The sequence below is a fragment of the Oculina patagonica genome, chromosome 14 (assembly GCF_052425735.1).
Source record: "Oculina patagonica isolate OP01 chromosome 14, crgOcupat, whole genome shotgun sequence".
Classification (NCBI taxonomy): Eukaryota; Metazoa; Cnidaria; class Anthozoa; order Scleractinia; family Oculinidae; genus Oculina; species Oculina patagonica.
This window is the reverse complement of record NC_135771.1, coordinates 20,925,943-20,942,377: the sequence shown is the minus strand read 5'-3', so window position 1 is coordinate 20,942,377 and position 16,435 is coordinate 20,925,943. Positions and strand designations below refer to the sequence as shown.

Below are 16,435 nucleotides of genomic sequence, written 5' to 3'. Positions count from 1 at the left end.
AAATTTAGAGTTGGAAAAATTAAAGCCACAAGATATCCCTGGCGCTCTTATAGAAAGTGAAAGTGAGATTGGAAAATGGACTGTCGATAAACTTAAGTTTTGGTTAAAATGCAGACGGCTAAACCAGCAAGGAAATAAAAAACAGCTAGTGGAAAAGTAAGTACTCGGCGAGATCGGCAACTGCCGGTGTGTGTGCGATAATTTTTATTGTTGCTTTTTAATGTACTCACTTTTGAAGTTACATTTTTATATATTCTTTTTTATTTTTTTATGACCCAGACCCAGAAAAGAGCTACACTAAGGCAAAAGTTCAAAGGCGATTAGAAAACGATAAAGAAAACAAGACAGATAATTCGTCAATCTTGTTGTCAACCAAACATCCAGAGGTTTCGTTCCCGACAGATGAAATGGCAAATAAAGTCTTCAACACTAATTTTTCAGTGCTACCAAACTTCGTACCAATGGATGCGTTTCAACACATCAAGAACTCGGGAAAAAGTATTAAAAAGTACGACAATGTTGATGTCGTTGTAAACTCAAACGACAAAGGGCTACGGATGATGAGATTTGTCCATGACCTTCAGGTTTTCAAGGATCCCAGAATACTTACGTCTTTGTGAGAGCGTGTTGCTGGGCTTCATACAAGAGAGATCGCAAATATAAAATTAAACTAATTGTCCACGGAGGCAGTGCGGATAAAATTAAATCGGCATCTTGTGATCGTCAGTGCCCGGCATCTAAAAGCGAATGTTGTTGTCACGTTATGGCAGTTATCTGGAAACTTGAAGACATGACAAGGAAAGGAGAATTAAAAGAGTCTGACACAAGAACCTGTACCTCAAAACCGCAACAATGGGGCAAGGGAGGGAAAAGAGATGTCAACTTTTTCCCGGTAATGAGCACGAGTGTTGTAAAGCCAAGGCATGCCTCTGATGGGGCAGGTAAAAGAAAAAGGGGAGTACATAGCCAATTTTTTGATCCAAGACCGGTGAAGGCAAGCAAGATTGACCCTGATGCTGTGATTAAATTAAAAAATAATCTCCTAGAGGTCAATCCACAAATTCCATTTGCTGTAATGCTACCAGAAGACAATAACATTCCCACTGTAAACACCTTGATTGGGCCAGTTGCAAGTGGATCAGTGCTCCACAAACAACTTCAAGGATTTCAGTTGGCTAGAACTATAAATTCTGCCACCTCTTTTGAGCTCAGTTCTCACCAGTTAAATATGTCCCAGTCAACCAATCAATTATTGCAAGGTAGTGAAGTTGTTTGTGAACATGGTCCTATCCATGTGGCTGAAGGTCAGTTAGTCAACCATTCAGGAAAATCTACTGACAATCAACCAAGGCAGTTGAATGAAAATAATAAACTTGTTGAGCCACAGTGCCTCAACAACATTTCCCCTGGCCTACCTTTAACCACATTTCCACCACTACCCATTAAAAGCTCTGAGGAAACTGTAGACTTAAATTTATTTCACAATAATCCTGCAATCTTGAGCAAGATTCAAGTATCTCTTCAAGCAGCACAGGAGCTTCATGCTAAGACAATTGGCCAAGCAAATAACAATCTATGGCACGAGGAGAGAAAATATCGCATCACAGCCTCAAATTTTGGTAAAATTATGAAAAGAAAGAGTGAACCAACACCTGAATTTATCAAAGCAATCTGTGACCCAATTGATATCAGCAACTTGTCTTTTGTTAAATATGGCAGAGAAAATGAGGGCAAAGTTGCAGATATGTATGTCAAAACAATGCACAAAGAAGGGAACACTGGACTGAGAGTGGCAGAAGTTGGCCTGTGTGTCAACCCATCCCTACCTCATTTGGGGGCATCTCTAGACCGTGTTGTTTTTGATCCCATGTCAAATGACAAGTTTGGAGGACTAGGAGTAGAGATAAAGACTAGCCCAAAGGCAGGCTCCATGGGTCTATCAATAGCTGAAACTGTTGGCCACCCTTCTTTTGGAGCAAACCATTTTTTGGTTTTAAAAGATGGGCAAATTACACTCAACACTAAGCATGCATATTATTATCAACTTCAGGGTCAGTTGGGCCTATCTGTTCTCTCATGGATTGATTTTGTGGCACATTCAGGCATAGGAGACATATTCAAGCAACGGGTTTTTCCTGACAAGGAATTGTGGTCCAAACCTATGGTGCCCAAACTGAACTCGTTCTTTTTCAATCATGCTCTGAATTTTTTCTTGTTAAATAAGTCCACAACTTAGTTACATTTTAGAATGAATTAACAGAAAGAAACCTGCAATACTGAAATCAGTGAGCAGACAGTACAGAATTCACTTATACTATACTTCACTTGTTCTGTACATTGACAAGTACAATGCATGCATGTGCCATATGCATGTCCTTGCACATTCCAATTACATGAACTTATCTCATATACATATAAAGTAACAAGTATTAGGCCACCTTTATGATAGATTCAATGTCCATATTACACTGTAAGAATTGGATTTTGAAAATTCACAATTAGTGATGCAACAGTCCATAACTGATTAATGCAGCCATGCATTGTCAGTGGTATTACTTGATCAAATATGTGCCATGCTTTCACCCGTTTGATTGATCTTTCGACATGGATCCGAACATTTGCAATGCTCATGGTCTCAAAGCATTCATCCTTTGTGAATTGATCCTGTACTGATTGTCTCTTGGGTGGAATATATAGACTTGCACCCTTCAAGGCCATGAGATCGTGTACATCAAACCCTTTGTCAGCAAGGTATTTGTCACCAGGTTCCACAAGACTACAAAAATCACTTTTTTCCACAATTTCTCTGTCACTTATACGACCAGGATACAGGTGGCTGACAAAAGTCACCCAACAATTGGGAGAGATACAAATAAAGCCTTTGTATGTGTCATGGGACTTGTAGTCTGAGTAAAACTCAGAGTGTGTCTGATAGTCCTTAGGCATGTCACATTTAATTTCTGTGCAGTCAAAAATCCCTCTGATATCTTCATACCGCCCTTTAAAAGCCTCTGGAAGATGCTGCTTGATCTTATTCTTGGGAACCCATACTGGCAGGCTTCCCAGCATGATGTATAAATAATTGACCCATGTAATTAAAATATCAGAAACTGTGGCTAGAGCAACACCATACCGGTGAGCCAAGTCCCGTTCAAATAACCCTAGTCTTATTCTTGTTAAAAACATCCAGAGTTGGTCAATTGGCTCAATGCTGCGCCCCCTTTCCCTTTCCCTTTCTACGTCATGTAGATATGGAAATGCAGTCATGTTCTCTTCGCTTTTGCCACGAGCGAAGTTCCAAGTAATTAAAGACTCTGCACAGGGTTTAACATACTCCCAGAATGCCATCAGAGTATTGTAATTTGGGAAACCCGTATAAAAGAAAATATCATCATCACTATGCTTAAACCTTTCCACACCAAACTTTGACAATGCCAACTGGCGTTTTAAATCTACAATAACCTTGGTCAAATCTTCACTTTGATGCTCGTTTTCTCTTTTTACTTCGCTGGTTTCCATTGGATGTCCTTCATTCTTTGAACATGCAGCCGAACATGTGATGGTTGATTTCTCGCGCGTATGGCTTTCTAAAGCACTCTAAAGACAAAAAAGTGACACCAGGTAAGGTTTGAAGTTTTATTAAAGCTTTCAATGATAATAAGAGATATTTTTCTCAACTCTATTTCAAATCCATACAAGCTCTTATATAGTACATTCATACAAACTCTCACAGTACGCGTTGGTTACCTGTGATTCTCTTCTTTCGCATCGCATTGCCCTCTCTATCTCGAGACTTGATGTTTTGGTCCACTGAAACCGTGAAGGGATAGCAGATGGCAAAAGATCTTTCCTTTTCCCAGATAAACTGTGCTTGTAGTCCGTAGCAACAAAATGTTCTGAACAGCAAAACAAAGAAGTATTCGACTTAAACTTGCTGTCAGATCGTTTCATTTTCACTGCCCATTGCATTCTACGGTGATCATCTTTCGGAAATGCATGAAACGTGAGGCCTTTTCTGTTATCCGACCGATTATTACACAGTGCTGCGGCACAGCATTTATGGGATGTATTTCTTGCTGCAAGATTTCATTTGCACCCACTGTAGTTGGCAGAGCGTCCGCCATCTTTATTTTGGTGGCCCTTAGGCCTCGCTTTCATGTTACTTCCGGCTTACGGCGTAAAGGTGTATCTTGGAGGCGCTTGCGTTAAATCGCTTACTCTAGGGTTAGGAATTTAGCGTGGTTCCTTATTCCTGTTGACATCCTTTAATCTTAAAAGTGATTTACTATTTATCATTGTGTATCATTTTTCTTTATTCGCTGTTATTTCACCAACAGCTGGAGGGCTAGAGTTGAGTTGCACTGCGCCTGCAAGAAGTGTTGACGTTTGGCAGCTTGGAGACGTGCAGGTAAACTTTTATGAAGGAAAATTTAGATCTAAATTTACTTTATTTAGGGAGCTGACTGTGGTAATACGGATTTCTTTCCCTTGTTGAGTGTTGTCCAGGGTAACTAAGCATTCTTTGCTATGTTTGAGAAGTGTCTTTCAAAGCCGCCATTATTGTTGTCTGTTTACTTAGGGGGTAGGCGATAGGTGTGGTGGGGGGGGGGGGGGTCCTTTGGGTCCTTTGGGGTTACTCCTATATATTATCTGATTATGAGCTGTTTAGGTACTGTATGTGCGGCTGTGAAGGGTATGGGTTTAAAGCAGTTTAGTTCTGGATATGGGCATAGAAATAAGAGACTGGTCTAGAATAGGGTATCATTAATTTTTGCCAGGAAAGTGATCAGTGGTTTGAGGAAAAAAGGTCCAAAATTGTAATAGATTCCCTAATTTACGTAGATAAAATCATTGGGCTACATGTACTGTATGTTGTTGACAGATTGCTTTCCACTAAAAACACTTATTGTGATGCAGTTCTTAAAAAGGCAAGTCTGGGATAGGCTAGGGATGTTTTGTGTCTTGTCAAGTATGTACACAGATTTCATAAATGTCGGACGCGCGAAAAAAAAACCTGGTACGAGGCATGAATATGAGGTGTTTAAGGATAAACAACATTACAAGGGTTACAAAATTAGCTGAATGTGGTCTGGTGTGCACATCACCACTAAAAATATACAGAGAAACCGTCCCCTCCCTGTGTAATCCTCTATGGTCAGTGTAGAACAACTTGATATATAAGAAAATAAATAATTGAAATCCTTAATAATTATTTTTTTTATTTCTTTCATTTCAGATTCCAGCATTGTTGCCAGGAGCATGATTGCTATTAAGCTTGAAACAAGAACTGAAGGGCTCGGTGCAAAAAGGGCGGTAGTGATTTTGGCCGAAAACGAACATGGACAAAACGACTCCAAATTTCGCATGTGAGTTTGTTTACGTGTGCTAAACATTGTCCTGCATTTCATTTCGCTGGTCTTTCCTTCGTTTTCGAAAAATAACACATGCAAAAAGACAAGGTTTTTGCTTGCGCGGCGTCTTTTGACTTTTCTTTTACAAACCTTTTGTTTCTCAAGACGATGAAGTCAGCTAAATTTTTAGGGTTACAGTCCTAGCCCTAACGCAAAAGGTAACCCCAAGGCCGTAGGGTCGGGATTAGAGTTTCAGATTAGGGTTACAGACTTAGCCCTAACGCAAAAGCCTAGCCCTAACACACACACACACAAAAAAAAGTTTAACACTAACCCCAAGGGATTAGGGAGTTAAGCCGTTTCAAGTTAAGTTTAGGATCAGAGTCAGCCTCAACCTTTTATAGATTGCGCTTTTAATGCAGTAAGCTTTCACGCCAGTTTGCTTGCAGCTAGCTTTTTCTGCAGTCTGTTTGCACTTATCTAGTTTTTGTTGTTTCGGGCAAGACTATTTTACTCTGTTACCGTTAGCTGTAATTTGCCGAGGTGAAAGTGAAATAAAGACTGATTGTTGATTGAATACGCTTGCTCGTGTTGTCACATTATACTAGTTTTGCTTTCAGTTGAGTGCCGCCGGCTTGCTCTCACTTCTATCTCCACTCCTTACATCATCACACATCTACATAATCCCGCGAAAACAAGATAAACTTATGAGCTTTTCGTTCGCACGAATCGATAGATTGATTGATGAATATTTAATGAGACACAGAAAATATTTTGCGAAGGGAAGGTGCCCTGGGGAACATATAAAGAATTTTTTAAAGTCTAAAACCAGGTCACTTCTCGGCAACTTTGTCGCGGCAGCACCCAAGGGGACACTGCAAAACTCACGCTGACATAGTTCCCGACAAGAGATCTGTGTTTTAGACTTTATTACCGCTTGGCTCCGCCGGCCTTTGTCAAACAACTTTCTCTCTCGAGCGCTAAAGAGCACTATTGTACAAAACAAAGGCCGAACATCTCTCATTTCTTCGAGAAATGCTGTGGGACTTACGGGTTTTCAGACTTAATGATGTCCTTCAACCGCCAAGCGGACGCACTCGCTCGAACGAACCAGTAGTTTATTTCCCCAAGAAAGGTGCCATTTTTGTTCTCTGTTCTTGAGCCACTAACATGTGACTTAAGACGTCACAATAGAACAGCGAGTCCCAGTCCCTCGCTGCCACCGCCTGGGAGCAAACGAAATATGACAAACATGGCGGTCAGTTAAGTTGGTTTCTGAAAAGCTGTTTTTACATCCCGGACGACTGTAATAAAGTGCCTCGGGGCAAGATTTTCACACGCGAGGCGTGGAAAAATGTCTAGTGCTGGATTACTGTGGACAATGTAAGTTACAAAATCTTTTTTTTGCATATGTTATTTTTCGAAAAGGAAGGAAAGAACAACGAAATGAAACACAGGACAGTGTTAAGCGCACGTAAACAAATTTGCATGCGAAATTTGGAGCTGTTTCGATAATGTTCATTTCAAGGGAAAATCACTACCGCCCTTTTTGCACCGAGCCCTTCAACTGTCAGCTCAGTGATATCAGTTTCTTAGGTATGGAAATATTTGAACTTTTTATTTATAATAAATACTTCATGCATGTTTGTTATGGTGGCTTACTACATTTTCATATGCAGTACATAAAGTTTGTTTTTATGACATAATTTTTTGTGTGGCATCACCAATTGGCATCAGTATCACTACATGTATATCCAACAAAAACAAGTAGTTTGATTGCACATGGTATTATGTCATGAAATCTATAAGGCAATGCAGTGTTTTTACGATGTACATGGGGCTTGCAAAAAGAGCTGTCCACAGGGTGAGAGGAAAATAGACAAGAAGGTCGGAGAGGTTAAAACTGAGTGTGATCATGTACGTGACCACTCTAGCTCTGGGTGGTAAAAAAACTGTTGAGTAGGAAGGGCCACTGTGTTTGAATTTGATACTGTTATTAACCCATTGACGCCCGAAGGTTTCATCGCACAACCACCCCTAAATACCTGACATTTTTACTACCGCCATTGAATGAAACTGTACAAGTGGAAAAAATAAACCGTATGCACAGTAAATTCAGATAAATAATTAGTTTCTGAGGTAAACTTTTATTACTAGTTATAGTTCTCACTAATCTGCCCCTGTCTTAATTATTCGTTTTACAGCAATAATCTAAGGTTAGTGGAGTTTTTTCGGCCTTTAATTCAGGGCTGTCACTAACTTTTCAAGTAGAAGGGGAAAGTAAAAAAGTAGGCGGGGACAAAATTATTTTTTGTAACCCTGATTTGGTGAGGGGGGGGGGGGGGGGGAGGTAGGTGCGGAGGTTTAGGTTTTAGCCGTTTTAGGCAACAAAAGTTTCTCAAAACACATTGATTTCAATACAATTTTTTATACCACTCCAACTTAAATTACAAGTGTTATCTCTCTATATGGCATTGACAAGACCTGGTCTGGCTAGTTTTCAAGAGTCATTCTTGATTCTCGTATGCTTTTATCATGACAAAACATTTTTGATTTGACTTGGGGTATTTATCTTTTAACTCTCTTTTCTTCACTTCAGTCCTACGAGAATTGTAAGTCCTTAAATTAGAATATCTTGCGAAACAGGTCACAGAAATGAAACTGTTTTACAATGTGTTACGTGCGGTGCTGATAACACACACCAAAACACCGAGTTAAACGGCCGGCGTGACTGGTGACTACGGTGGCCCATAGGTGTCACGGCAAAACCAAAAACTTCACGGCAAAACCAAAAACTTCACGGCAAAACCAAAAACTTCACGGCAAAACCAAAATCATCACGGCAAAACCAAAAACTTCACGGCAAAACAAAAAACTTCAAGGCAAAAACAAATTACCTTACGGCAAAACCAAAAACTTCAAGGCAAAAACAAATTACCTCACGGCAAAACCAAAAACGTCACGGCTAAAACAAATTACCTCACAACAAAACCAAAAACTTCACGGCAAAAACAAATTACCTCACGGCAAAACAAATATATACCTTACGGCAAAACCAAATACCTCACGGCAAAACCAAATACCTCACGGCAGAATCAAATGTCAAACTCACGGCAAAACCAAATACCTCACGGCTACATCAAATTTAGCTCACGGCGGAAGTGAATTTCACGGCGGAAGTTATTTGTCATCCCCTCGCGTGTTGCATGTCGGTTGAAGCAAAGATGGCGGAATCGGAAGACTCGGAAGACGGGGATTTAGAGCTGCCAGAGGAGGAAGAAGATGAAGAAGGTCTCATTCGGTATTACTTTTTCAGAGGTTTCGAGTACAAAGAAATACGTTTGTTTCTATTTAAGAACCATGGTATTGAAATGAGCTTAAGTACCTTGAAACGACGAATCAAACAGTATGGTCTTAAAAGGCAAAGACCGGATTATGACATGGATGATATAAGGCAATCCATCCAGAGTATTGTCAACGGCCCTGGATGTTTACAAGGATATAGATCGGTATGGCATACTCTGCAGCTCAAAGGTAAAAGGGTACCACGCATCGTTGTTCAAGAGCTCCTCAAAGAAATAGATCCAGAAGGCAGCGAATTACGAAAGGCTCATCGTCTTAAGAAGAGAAAGTATCACAACCCAGGCCCAAACTATGCTTGGCATTGTGACGGCTACGATAAACTTAAGCCGTTTGGCTTTGCAATCCATGGCTGCATTGATGGTTGGAGCCGCAAAATAATGTGGTTATATGTAACGCGATCAAATAATCAACCAAACAATGTGGCAGCTTATTATCTTGATGCCGTTGAAGAGTATGGGGGTTGTCCTGTTGATCTGGTCACAGATCTGGGCACCGAGAATGGGATTATGGCGGCCATACAATCTTTCTTAAGAGATGACCCAGACAGTCATAGGTACGTTCCTTCCCCCCGAAACCAACAAATAGAAGCCTGGTGGGCCTTTCTCAGGAAATCGCACTCTACTTGGTGGATAAATTTTTTCAAAGATATGGTAGAGGGAAGAGTAGTCGATCTGACTTCAGAACTTGAAATGGAATGCCTGTGGTTTTGCTTTTCTGGGCTGCTACAAAAAATCTTAGATGAAGTTAAAGAACACTGGAACACTCACCGCATTCGAGGGTCTCGTCATGACACTATGAGCGGTAGACCAGATTCACTGTTTTACCTTCCTGAACTTCATGGGTCTACTGATCAGTTCTTGCTACCCATAAGTGAAGCAGAAAGAAATTATGCTCGGTCCCATGTCATTGAAATCGATTCTGACAATGAGTATCAGGAATACTTTCAGTACGTTTCTGGACTTTGTGGTCTTGAGCAACCTAATGATTGGAGGGAAGCACTAGAGCTCTATGACATTCTTCTACAGTTTGCCTACAATGGAAGCACCACTTAACGTTTCCATCACCCATCTCATATGACTGCTTTTCTAGGCTCTGATTGTTGACAATACCGAAGGGACCATGCATTTTTTCTGTGAGGTAGAAAAAGTTCTTGGATTTTGTTTTTGAGGGGGGGGGGGGGAGGGCGGGGGGCTGCTAAAAAATAAGGGTTCAAATGGGATCACCCAAAATAATTTGCTTTATGTTTTAGAATGGTGTCATCCATAATGATGCAAACAGTCTCCCAGAATGCCCAAAGGATCTCTACTGGGTATCTGAAAATCCAAATTTTCCTTGGGGGAGGGGGGGGGGGGAGGGGCATTTATTTATTTTAATTGAAAACCTGCATCACCCAAACGAGGATCGTTTACTAGAAATCGATAACAAATGCAAGTTATATCCATTTTTATCAATTGATAAATAGGTATTGATTTTCATTACCAAACTACGCTTGTGGCAACAACAGTTTTTTGGTGTCTGCTTGTCTGCTTTCTTGACACAACAATTAAAATTTTTAGGACTATGAGGGGGAGGGGAAAAAAACTTGATGTAGAGGGTTTACAGGGGCTTGCCATCAAATCCCACCAGCTTTCCCCACCGCCCCCCTCCTAAACTCTAGAAAAAATGATCTGTCCCTTAGTAAGTTGGTGTTTTGCAGATGAATTCATGCTTTGCTATGTACTATTTAAGGATGTAATATAACAGAATTATGGACAGTTTGCTAACCAACTTGTTGATATTTTATTGTTTTCTATCAACTCAACATAAAGGTAAACATGTAACTACAACTTGGACAAAACTGTTCAGCAAGCTATCGCTTTTCTCCTTCTCGATGTCATACATTATATCTGCAACCTTTTAACACAACATTGAATAGGATGTTAAAGAAATGGTCAAAGTTATTAGTTTCAAATGGTTTTAGTTCTGGCGTTCGAAGAAATAGTATTACCAGCACAAAACTGGCAATTTCCCAACAATTTTTGTCTACGAATGTAACACATTTTCATCAAAATGAGGTGCATTATAAAACACTACTAAGTCTTATTGTTTTGCCTGTACTAAAACTATGCTCTATGCAGTTTACTTTATCTATAGAGCGGCAACAACAGTAACAAAAAATGAAAACGGCCAGTGTCCATGGGCTCCTAAAAACGCCTGTTAAAAGACTAAAATATAAACTGGTAACATGCTTTTCCCAGCAGAAGTAGCTGTCACAAACATTACACAGATGTGTTTCTGTGTGAAATAAAATGTCAACTTTTAAACAATACTGTAAGTGGCATGATATCATATAACAACTATGACTACAATGACAATCGAAACAGACTACAGCTGTTAACCAGGGTCTCACTTTTCATAAACACTTTTTGTTAAGTGGTGGTGTTGAGATTAAGTTAAGAGAATATGAGCATAAAAGTACTGTATCTGATGTCAACATACAATTATCTGTATCTTTTTGCCGTTATGAAGTTTAGATTTGGCATTGTTTAGATAAGCAAACACTTGGAAAGATAACCAAGCTCAGGTTTAAGAATGATGTCAAGGAAGTTTAACAATAGGCAGCTATCAAACCTACAAGGCCATTTAGATAGGTACAACTTGGACCTTACAGAAAGACATTATAATTCATGGTTTAGCAAAAGCCTGGCCTTTGCAAAGGGCTAATAGAAATACATTTTTAAATGCATCGTATCCTTTCATATGATTCACTGGAAATGTTATTTCCATACCGCAGGCCCCTACTAAGGGGAAACAAATGGTGTGTGATGGGTTTCGCATTAAACACTCATGATCAAACTTTGCAATAATTTCAACCTTTTGTCCATTTAACTGCCTGTGTTTTTGGCCTGTAAGCCACCCCATTACTCCAGCAGATGTCAACTCAGCTGTGTCGAACTTTTCAAATGACCCCTCTGTGTTTGGTTCCAGAATGTCACCAGGATGATCCTCACTGTAATTCCATGCAACTGGACAGTCATACCCAGTAATAGGTCCCTCATCTAAGGCCATTAGAAAGTCCTGGAAGTTGTCCATCATCGTTTCTTCCAGTTCTCTTCGTGTTGAGCCTGCTGGAGAGAATTCTGGGTTAATCAAACTGAACAAATAAGTGGCATCTACATCTTGAACTTGCTCTTTCACAAAGAAGGGCTGGCAGACTGCTGGTTGGTTTGTAACAATGTCTGCTAGTCCATACATCTTCAGGCCTTCTTTGAACTCCTGGAGGTATAGGATGCGCTTGTTCACCAAGCTGACTGCAACCGATCTAACAATACCATCAATGTGTGCCATATCAATTGGTCCAGTGTATCCATGTTCAAGAATCGTGTCCCTGTGGTTGTCAATATCACTCTTTATGCTGTCAAGTAGCTGTTGCTCGCTCTGGGTCAGGTCATTTTCTTCGCTCAGGTTTAGGATATCCAATTTAGGGTTGACTAGTGTCTGAAATGCAACTTCATCCAGGAAGCAAGGTGGTGGTCCTCCTTGTGCAAGACTGTTGGCTACAATTTCCCCAGCTGTCCTAAAGTTGCCGTTTTGGACATGATATGTTGAATCAATAGGGCTTCCATTGGGAAATAATGTATTTCCAACAGCAGGGATGACTTCTGTGAAAAACTCTCTTGCCAACGCTCCCGAGTCAATTCCATTCTCCCCTAGGAACTTAACTTTTATTTGATGATGTCCACCTTGCCTTTTGGCCTCATACCGCCACAAGTTTAAAACACGTGGTAAAGGTGTTTGCCTCCTGATAGTGATAAAAAACTGATTTGTCTTGTCCACTCTCTTTTCTAATTCCTGGACCACAGCAGTGGGACTAGTAAAGTTTTTAGTGCTCTTAATCTCTATTTCCTGTTCTTTCACACTCACATCAGCACTTGTGGCTGCAACCTCATTGTGGGTGGTTTCTTCAAGTAACTGCCTTTGCAGTTCCATAGCAACTTCTTCATCATGTTTTATTTGAATTTCTGTTTCTCCAATTTCACTTCTTTCACTACATTCATCACTGGAGGTCAGGTCTATTTTCAATCGCTTTGAAGAATTCTCTCCTTGTTTATCAGCTGAATCTTCATATTCATTCTCTGGTTCATCATTCCAATCAAGGCCAACAGTTTCTGAATGTTTAAACTCTTTAGCAGTGCAAAGATACAGAGTTATTCGCTTAAAGTCTTTGCCTACTTCTTCCTGGTAACGATGTAAAGAAAAAAACTCTTTTGCCGGTCCAGGCAAAAACAAGGCCTCTTTACCATCATCAAGCAAGAGAACATAATCTTCACCTTCTTCATAAAGGTTGCTGTTGAAACTCTTCCATTTCTCGACTGCCTTCTCACACAGGACTTTATATGGGGCATCTCTAGGAACTTTCAGCGCTAAACGCTTTCCTCGTCTAGGCTTCAGATTTGATTCATCTTCAGACCATTCCATCAGTCCAATAAAAATAACCACCTCAGGATTTATTTCTTTACCTTTGGTGCCTTTATTTTTTTGGTTCTTCTTTGAAGGCACTTGTCGTCCACAGTCGGCCTTTGTCTTGTGCTCATAATATTCCTTGAAACTTAATACTCGACCAAATGCACCTTTGCCCTTTGGTGGCTCTGAACAGCCAGATGGACCTGGTTTACATGCATCTGCCATCTCTTTACCATCCTGCACAAGTTCTGAAATGAATTCGTTTATTCAATCAATCGACCAAATGCTAATTTAGCATGATTTTTCACAAGAACTGTGTCTCTCAGATAAAAGAAAACTTAAACAAAATCCCCTACCGGTAAATGACAGATTTTCTCTACTTTTTCATATCCGTACCCTTTTATATACCTCCCTACTAGGGGGATAATCTGTAAGTTTGTTTGCACAACAATCGGGAGTGGGATTAATTTGTAAACATATACCGTAAAATTCTGGTTATAAGCCCCATGGCTATAGGCCACTCCCAATCTACCTGAAAAAACTACATCCGGTTATGAGCACAACACCTCCCCCCCCCCACCCCCCGCAGGGGTGGACCCAGGATTTTTCTTAAGAGGGGATGCACCACTAAAGAATGGCGAAACTGACTTTTTTTTTTTTTTTTTTTTTTTGCAGAATACCAGTTGTATTAGAGGGCCGCAGGCCATCTCAGGGGGTGCACCTCCTGCAACCTCCCCCTAGATAAGCCCCCATCTGCTGGAAGACAGATAAACACTGCCGTGGCATGTTTCGAAAAGTTTTTTTTTATATCACTTAGAAGCCCCCTGGATATAAGCCCCTCCTTTTATAAGCTTACCCAGAAACCCTTACGAAAGCCCAGGAGGAGGAGGCACTCTATATATTTTTGGGTGGGGGTGTGCCGCTGAGACTCTGAAACCCTTACCCTATACCAGACCATGTTCAGCTGATTTTGCAACCCTATACTAGACTAGACACTGAAAATCCCTACCCTTTCCCAGACTTGTTTTTTTAGAACTGTATCATTATATAGTGCTTTTTAATAGAAATCCATCTGTCAACAACATTGCCACGATGACTTTATTTACGTTTAGAAGTCTCTTTCTATTCCGAGTTTCTATTCCTATTCCGAACTTAATCCTTCATACCACTGATCAGTTTCCCGGCAAATGATACCCTATTCCAGACCAAAACTCTCTGATTTCTATACCATATCCCAGACTAAACTGCTTGAAAACCATACCCTTCACAGCGGCACATACCTATATAGCTCATATATGGGAGTGCCCCCCCCCCCGGATTTTTCGGTGTGTTGTAAAGCTCGCGCAGCTTCTGAATCAACACAACCACTTATTGACATCAGCCAACTTCGATTATAATTAAGTCAGCTCCACAAGCAGCTTCAAAGTAACCCTGTTTCTAAACGTGTAAAAATGTAAGAACACAATTGCCTTTCATGTTCATCGCTTCAGGCCTTCAATGCGATCGCTCGCAAGCTACAGCACGTGTTGTTCCGAAACGAAGATTATAAAATCCTACTGTACTTTGCAAAACATAAAAAGCTTACCTTTTCCACACTTTACACAGTAATTTGAGTTTGCTCCAACTGAGGTGCCACAATGGTGGCAAAACATCGCTCTATTCTGATTGACACTAAGACAACAGCAAAACACTCCCGGTTGTCAGACGCCCGCCATTTTTCCAATGCCTGAGTAACCTCTACTTCGAGAAAGGAGTCATTTCCGCCGTGAAATTCACTTCCGCCGTGAACTAAATTTGATATAGCCGTGAGTTATTTGGTTTTGCCGTGAGTTTGACATTTGATTCTGCCGTGAGGTATTTGGTTTTGCCGTGAGGTATTTGGTTTTGCCGTAAGGTATATATTTGTTTTGCCGTGAGGTAATTTGTTTTTGCCGTGAAGTTTTTGGTTTTGTTGTGAGGTAATTTGTTTTAGCCGTGACGTTTTTGGTTTTGCCGTGAGGTAATTTGTTTTTGCCTTGAAGTTTTTGGTTTTGCCGTAAGGTAATTTGTTTTTGCCTTGAAGTTTTTTGTTTCGCCGTGAAGTTTTTGGTTTTGCCGTGATGATTTTGGTTTTGCCGTGAAGTTTTTGGTTTTGCCGTGAAGTTTTTGGTTTTGCCGTGAAGTTTTTGGTTTTGCCGTGACACCTATGGGCCACCGTAGGTGACTCACGGCGTGACAGAAAAGAAAAGTTGAAAAAGACTGGGAACGAATGAAACCACGACTCCACGAGCAGAAAACATGGCGTCGAGAACGTTTCGGGAACGTCAAACTGGTTCAGTTTTTCTTGAAGGAAAACATTGCTTTGAGAAATTAACATGTCAAAAATTTCAGCAGTGATATGGAATACAAAGAGACGAGACAATTGTTTGTCAGGCAAAGCAATAACTGGAACGCATACAAAGCGTGTACGATCGACTTTAATTTATTTCTTTGTTGATGTGCAAAAAAACAAAAGTCAACAGGCGAGACGAGGTTGTAAGTATGCAGTAAACTGATGGCAGATTTTTTTCTCTGGAAATTGTGCACAGTTCAACTACCACTTGGCAACATGCATCTTTTGCAAATTCGTTCACGTGTCATCCCAGGTGTTCGATTCGAAGGGAAACGCTGATCGAAACTAAACCCGAACTGTTATTTGTTCGGTAAATTATAACCTTGCCTTGAAGTGGAGCCAGGACAGAAGAAGAAGTCCAGTTTTCTTTGGTTATCGGCCTCTGCTTTCCGTTTTCTGGATGCCATTTCAACGCAGAGCCAAAAACTCCGACAACGAATGTGAATGAAACAAACACGTTGTAAAATTGCGCGCTTTCGAAAGCAGATGACATTGTTCAACATTACGCGTTTTCACTCAGAGCCTCGCACCAATTGTAATATCGCTCTTTTTAAAAGATGAATAAGAGTTTGTATTGATAAACTTAAGGGTTCTTTTTTAATTCACAATTTTTGTTGTTTGATTTATTTTCCACTTTCCAGTGTTTTGGTTTTGTTTCAAAGTAGCTGGGGATAAAACTTGTAGCAGCCGGGGGAATTCCCCGGCCCCCGGCCCTTAGTGACAGCCCTGTTAATTATTGATGCCAATGGACTACACAATAAGTTAGGCTTCTTTTTTGATTGTACCATGCACGTCACGACATTGTTTGCTGCGGAATTTCTTGTTGTGTGACACGTTGCGTCCTAAAAAAGTTCAAGTCGAATATATTACCTAGTGGAAATAACACACAACACATTGTTCGTTGTGA

The 16,435-nt window shown here is 40.4% G+C and overlaps 3 protein-coding genes and 1 long non-coding RNA gene across 4 annotated transcripts in view; 2 read left to right on the top strand and 2 right to left on the bottom strand.

Annotated features, from left to right (window-relative positions):
• The window catches only part of LOC144638812 (uncharacterized), a 119,997-nt gene that overhangs the window by 11,755 nt on the left and 91,807 nt on the right, over positions 1–16,435 (bottom strand). The gene's annotated exons all lie outside the window — the stretch shown is intronic.
• Positions 4,190–6,036, top strand: LOC144638900 (uncharacterized). Its single transcript, XR_013568044.1, has 3 exons — positions 4,190–4,224; positions 4,338–4,408; positions 5,237–6,036. It is a non-coding gene; the product is annotated as an uncharacterized LOC144638900 (long non-coding RNA).
• On the top strand, positions 8,109–14,766 carry LOC144638840 (uncharacterized). Its single transcript, XM_078498126.1, has 2 exons — positions 8,109–9,851; positions 13,833–14,766. Exon 1 carries the CDS (start codon positions 8,558–8,560, stop codon positions 9,764–9,766), a length of 1,209 nt encoding a protein of 402 aa, XP_078354252.1. The 5' UTR covers positions 8,109–8,557; the 3' UTR covers positions 9,767–9,851; positions 13,833–14,766.
• On the bottom strand, positions 11,173–15,354 carry LOC144639023 (uncharacterized). Its single transcript, XM_078498288.1, has 2 exons — positions 14,743–15,354; positions 11,173–13,426 (listed from the first exon to the last, which is right to left on the bottom strand). Exons 1-2 carry the CDS (start codon positions 14,807–14,809, stop codon positions 11,379–11,381), a joined length of 2,115 nt encoding a protein of 704 aa, XP_078354414.1. The 5' UTR covers positions 14,810–15,354; the 3' UTR covers positions 11,173–11,378.

Bases quoted from the DNA above. Each gene is read 5' to 3' on its own strand.
- LOC144638840 (XM_078498126.1), top strand. From the start codon at position 8,558: ATGTCGGTTGAAGCAAAGATGGCGGAATCGGAAGACTCGGAAGACGGG.
- LOC144639023 (XM_078498288.1), bottom strand. From the start codon at position 14,809: ATGTTTTGCCACCATTGTGGCACCTCAGTTGGAGCAAACTCAAATTAC. The intron at 13,427-14,742 runs GTAAGCTTTTTA...GGTCGATTGATT, and splicing joins CTGTGTAAAGTGTGGAAAAG to GAATAAACGAATTCATTTCA.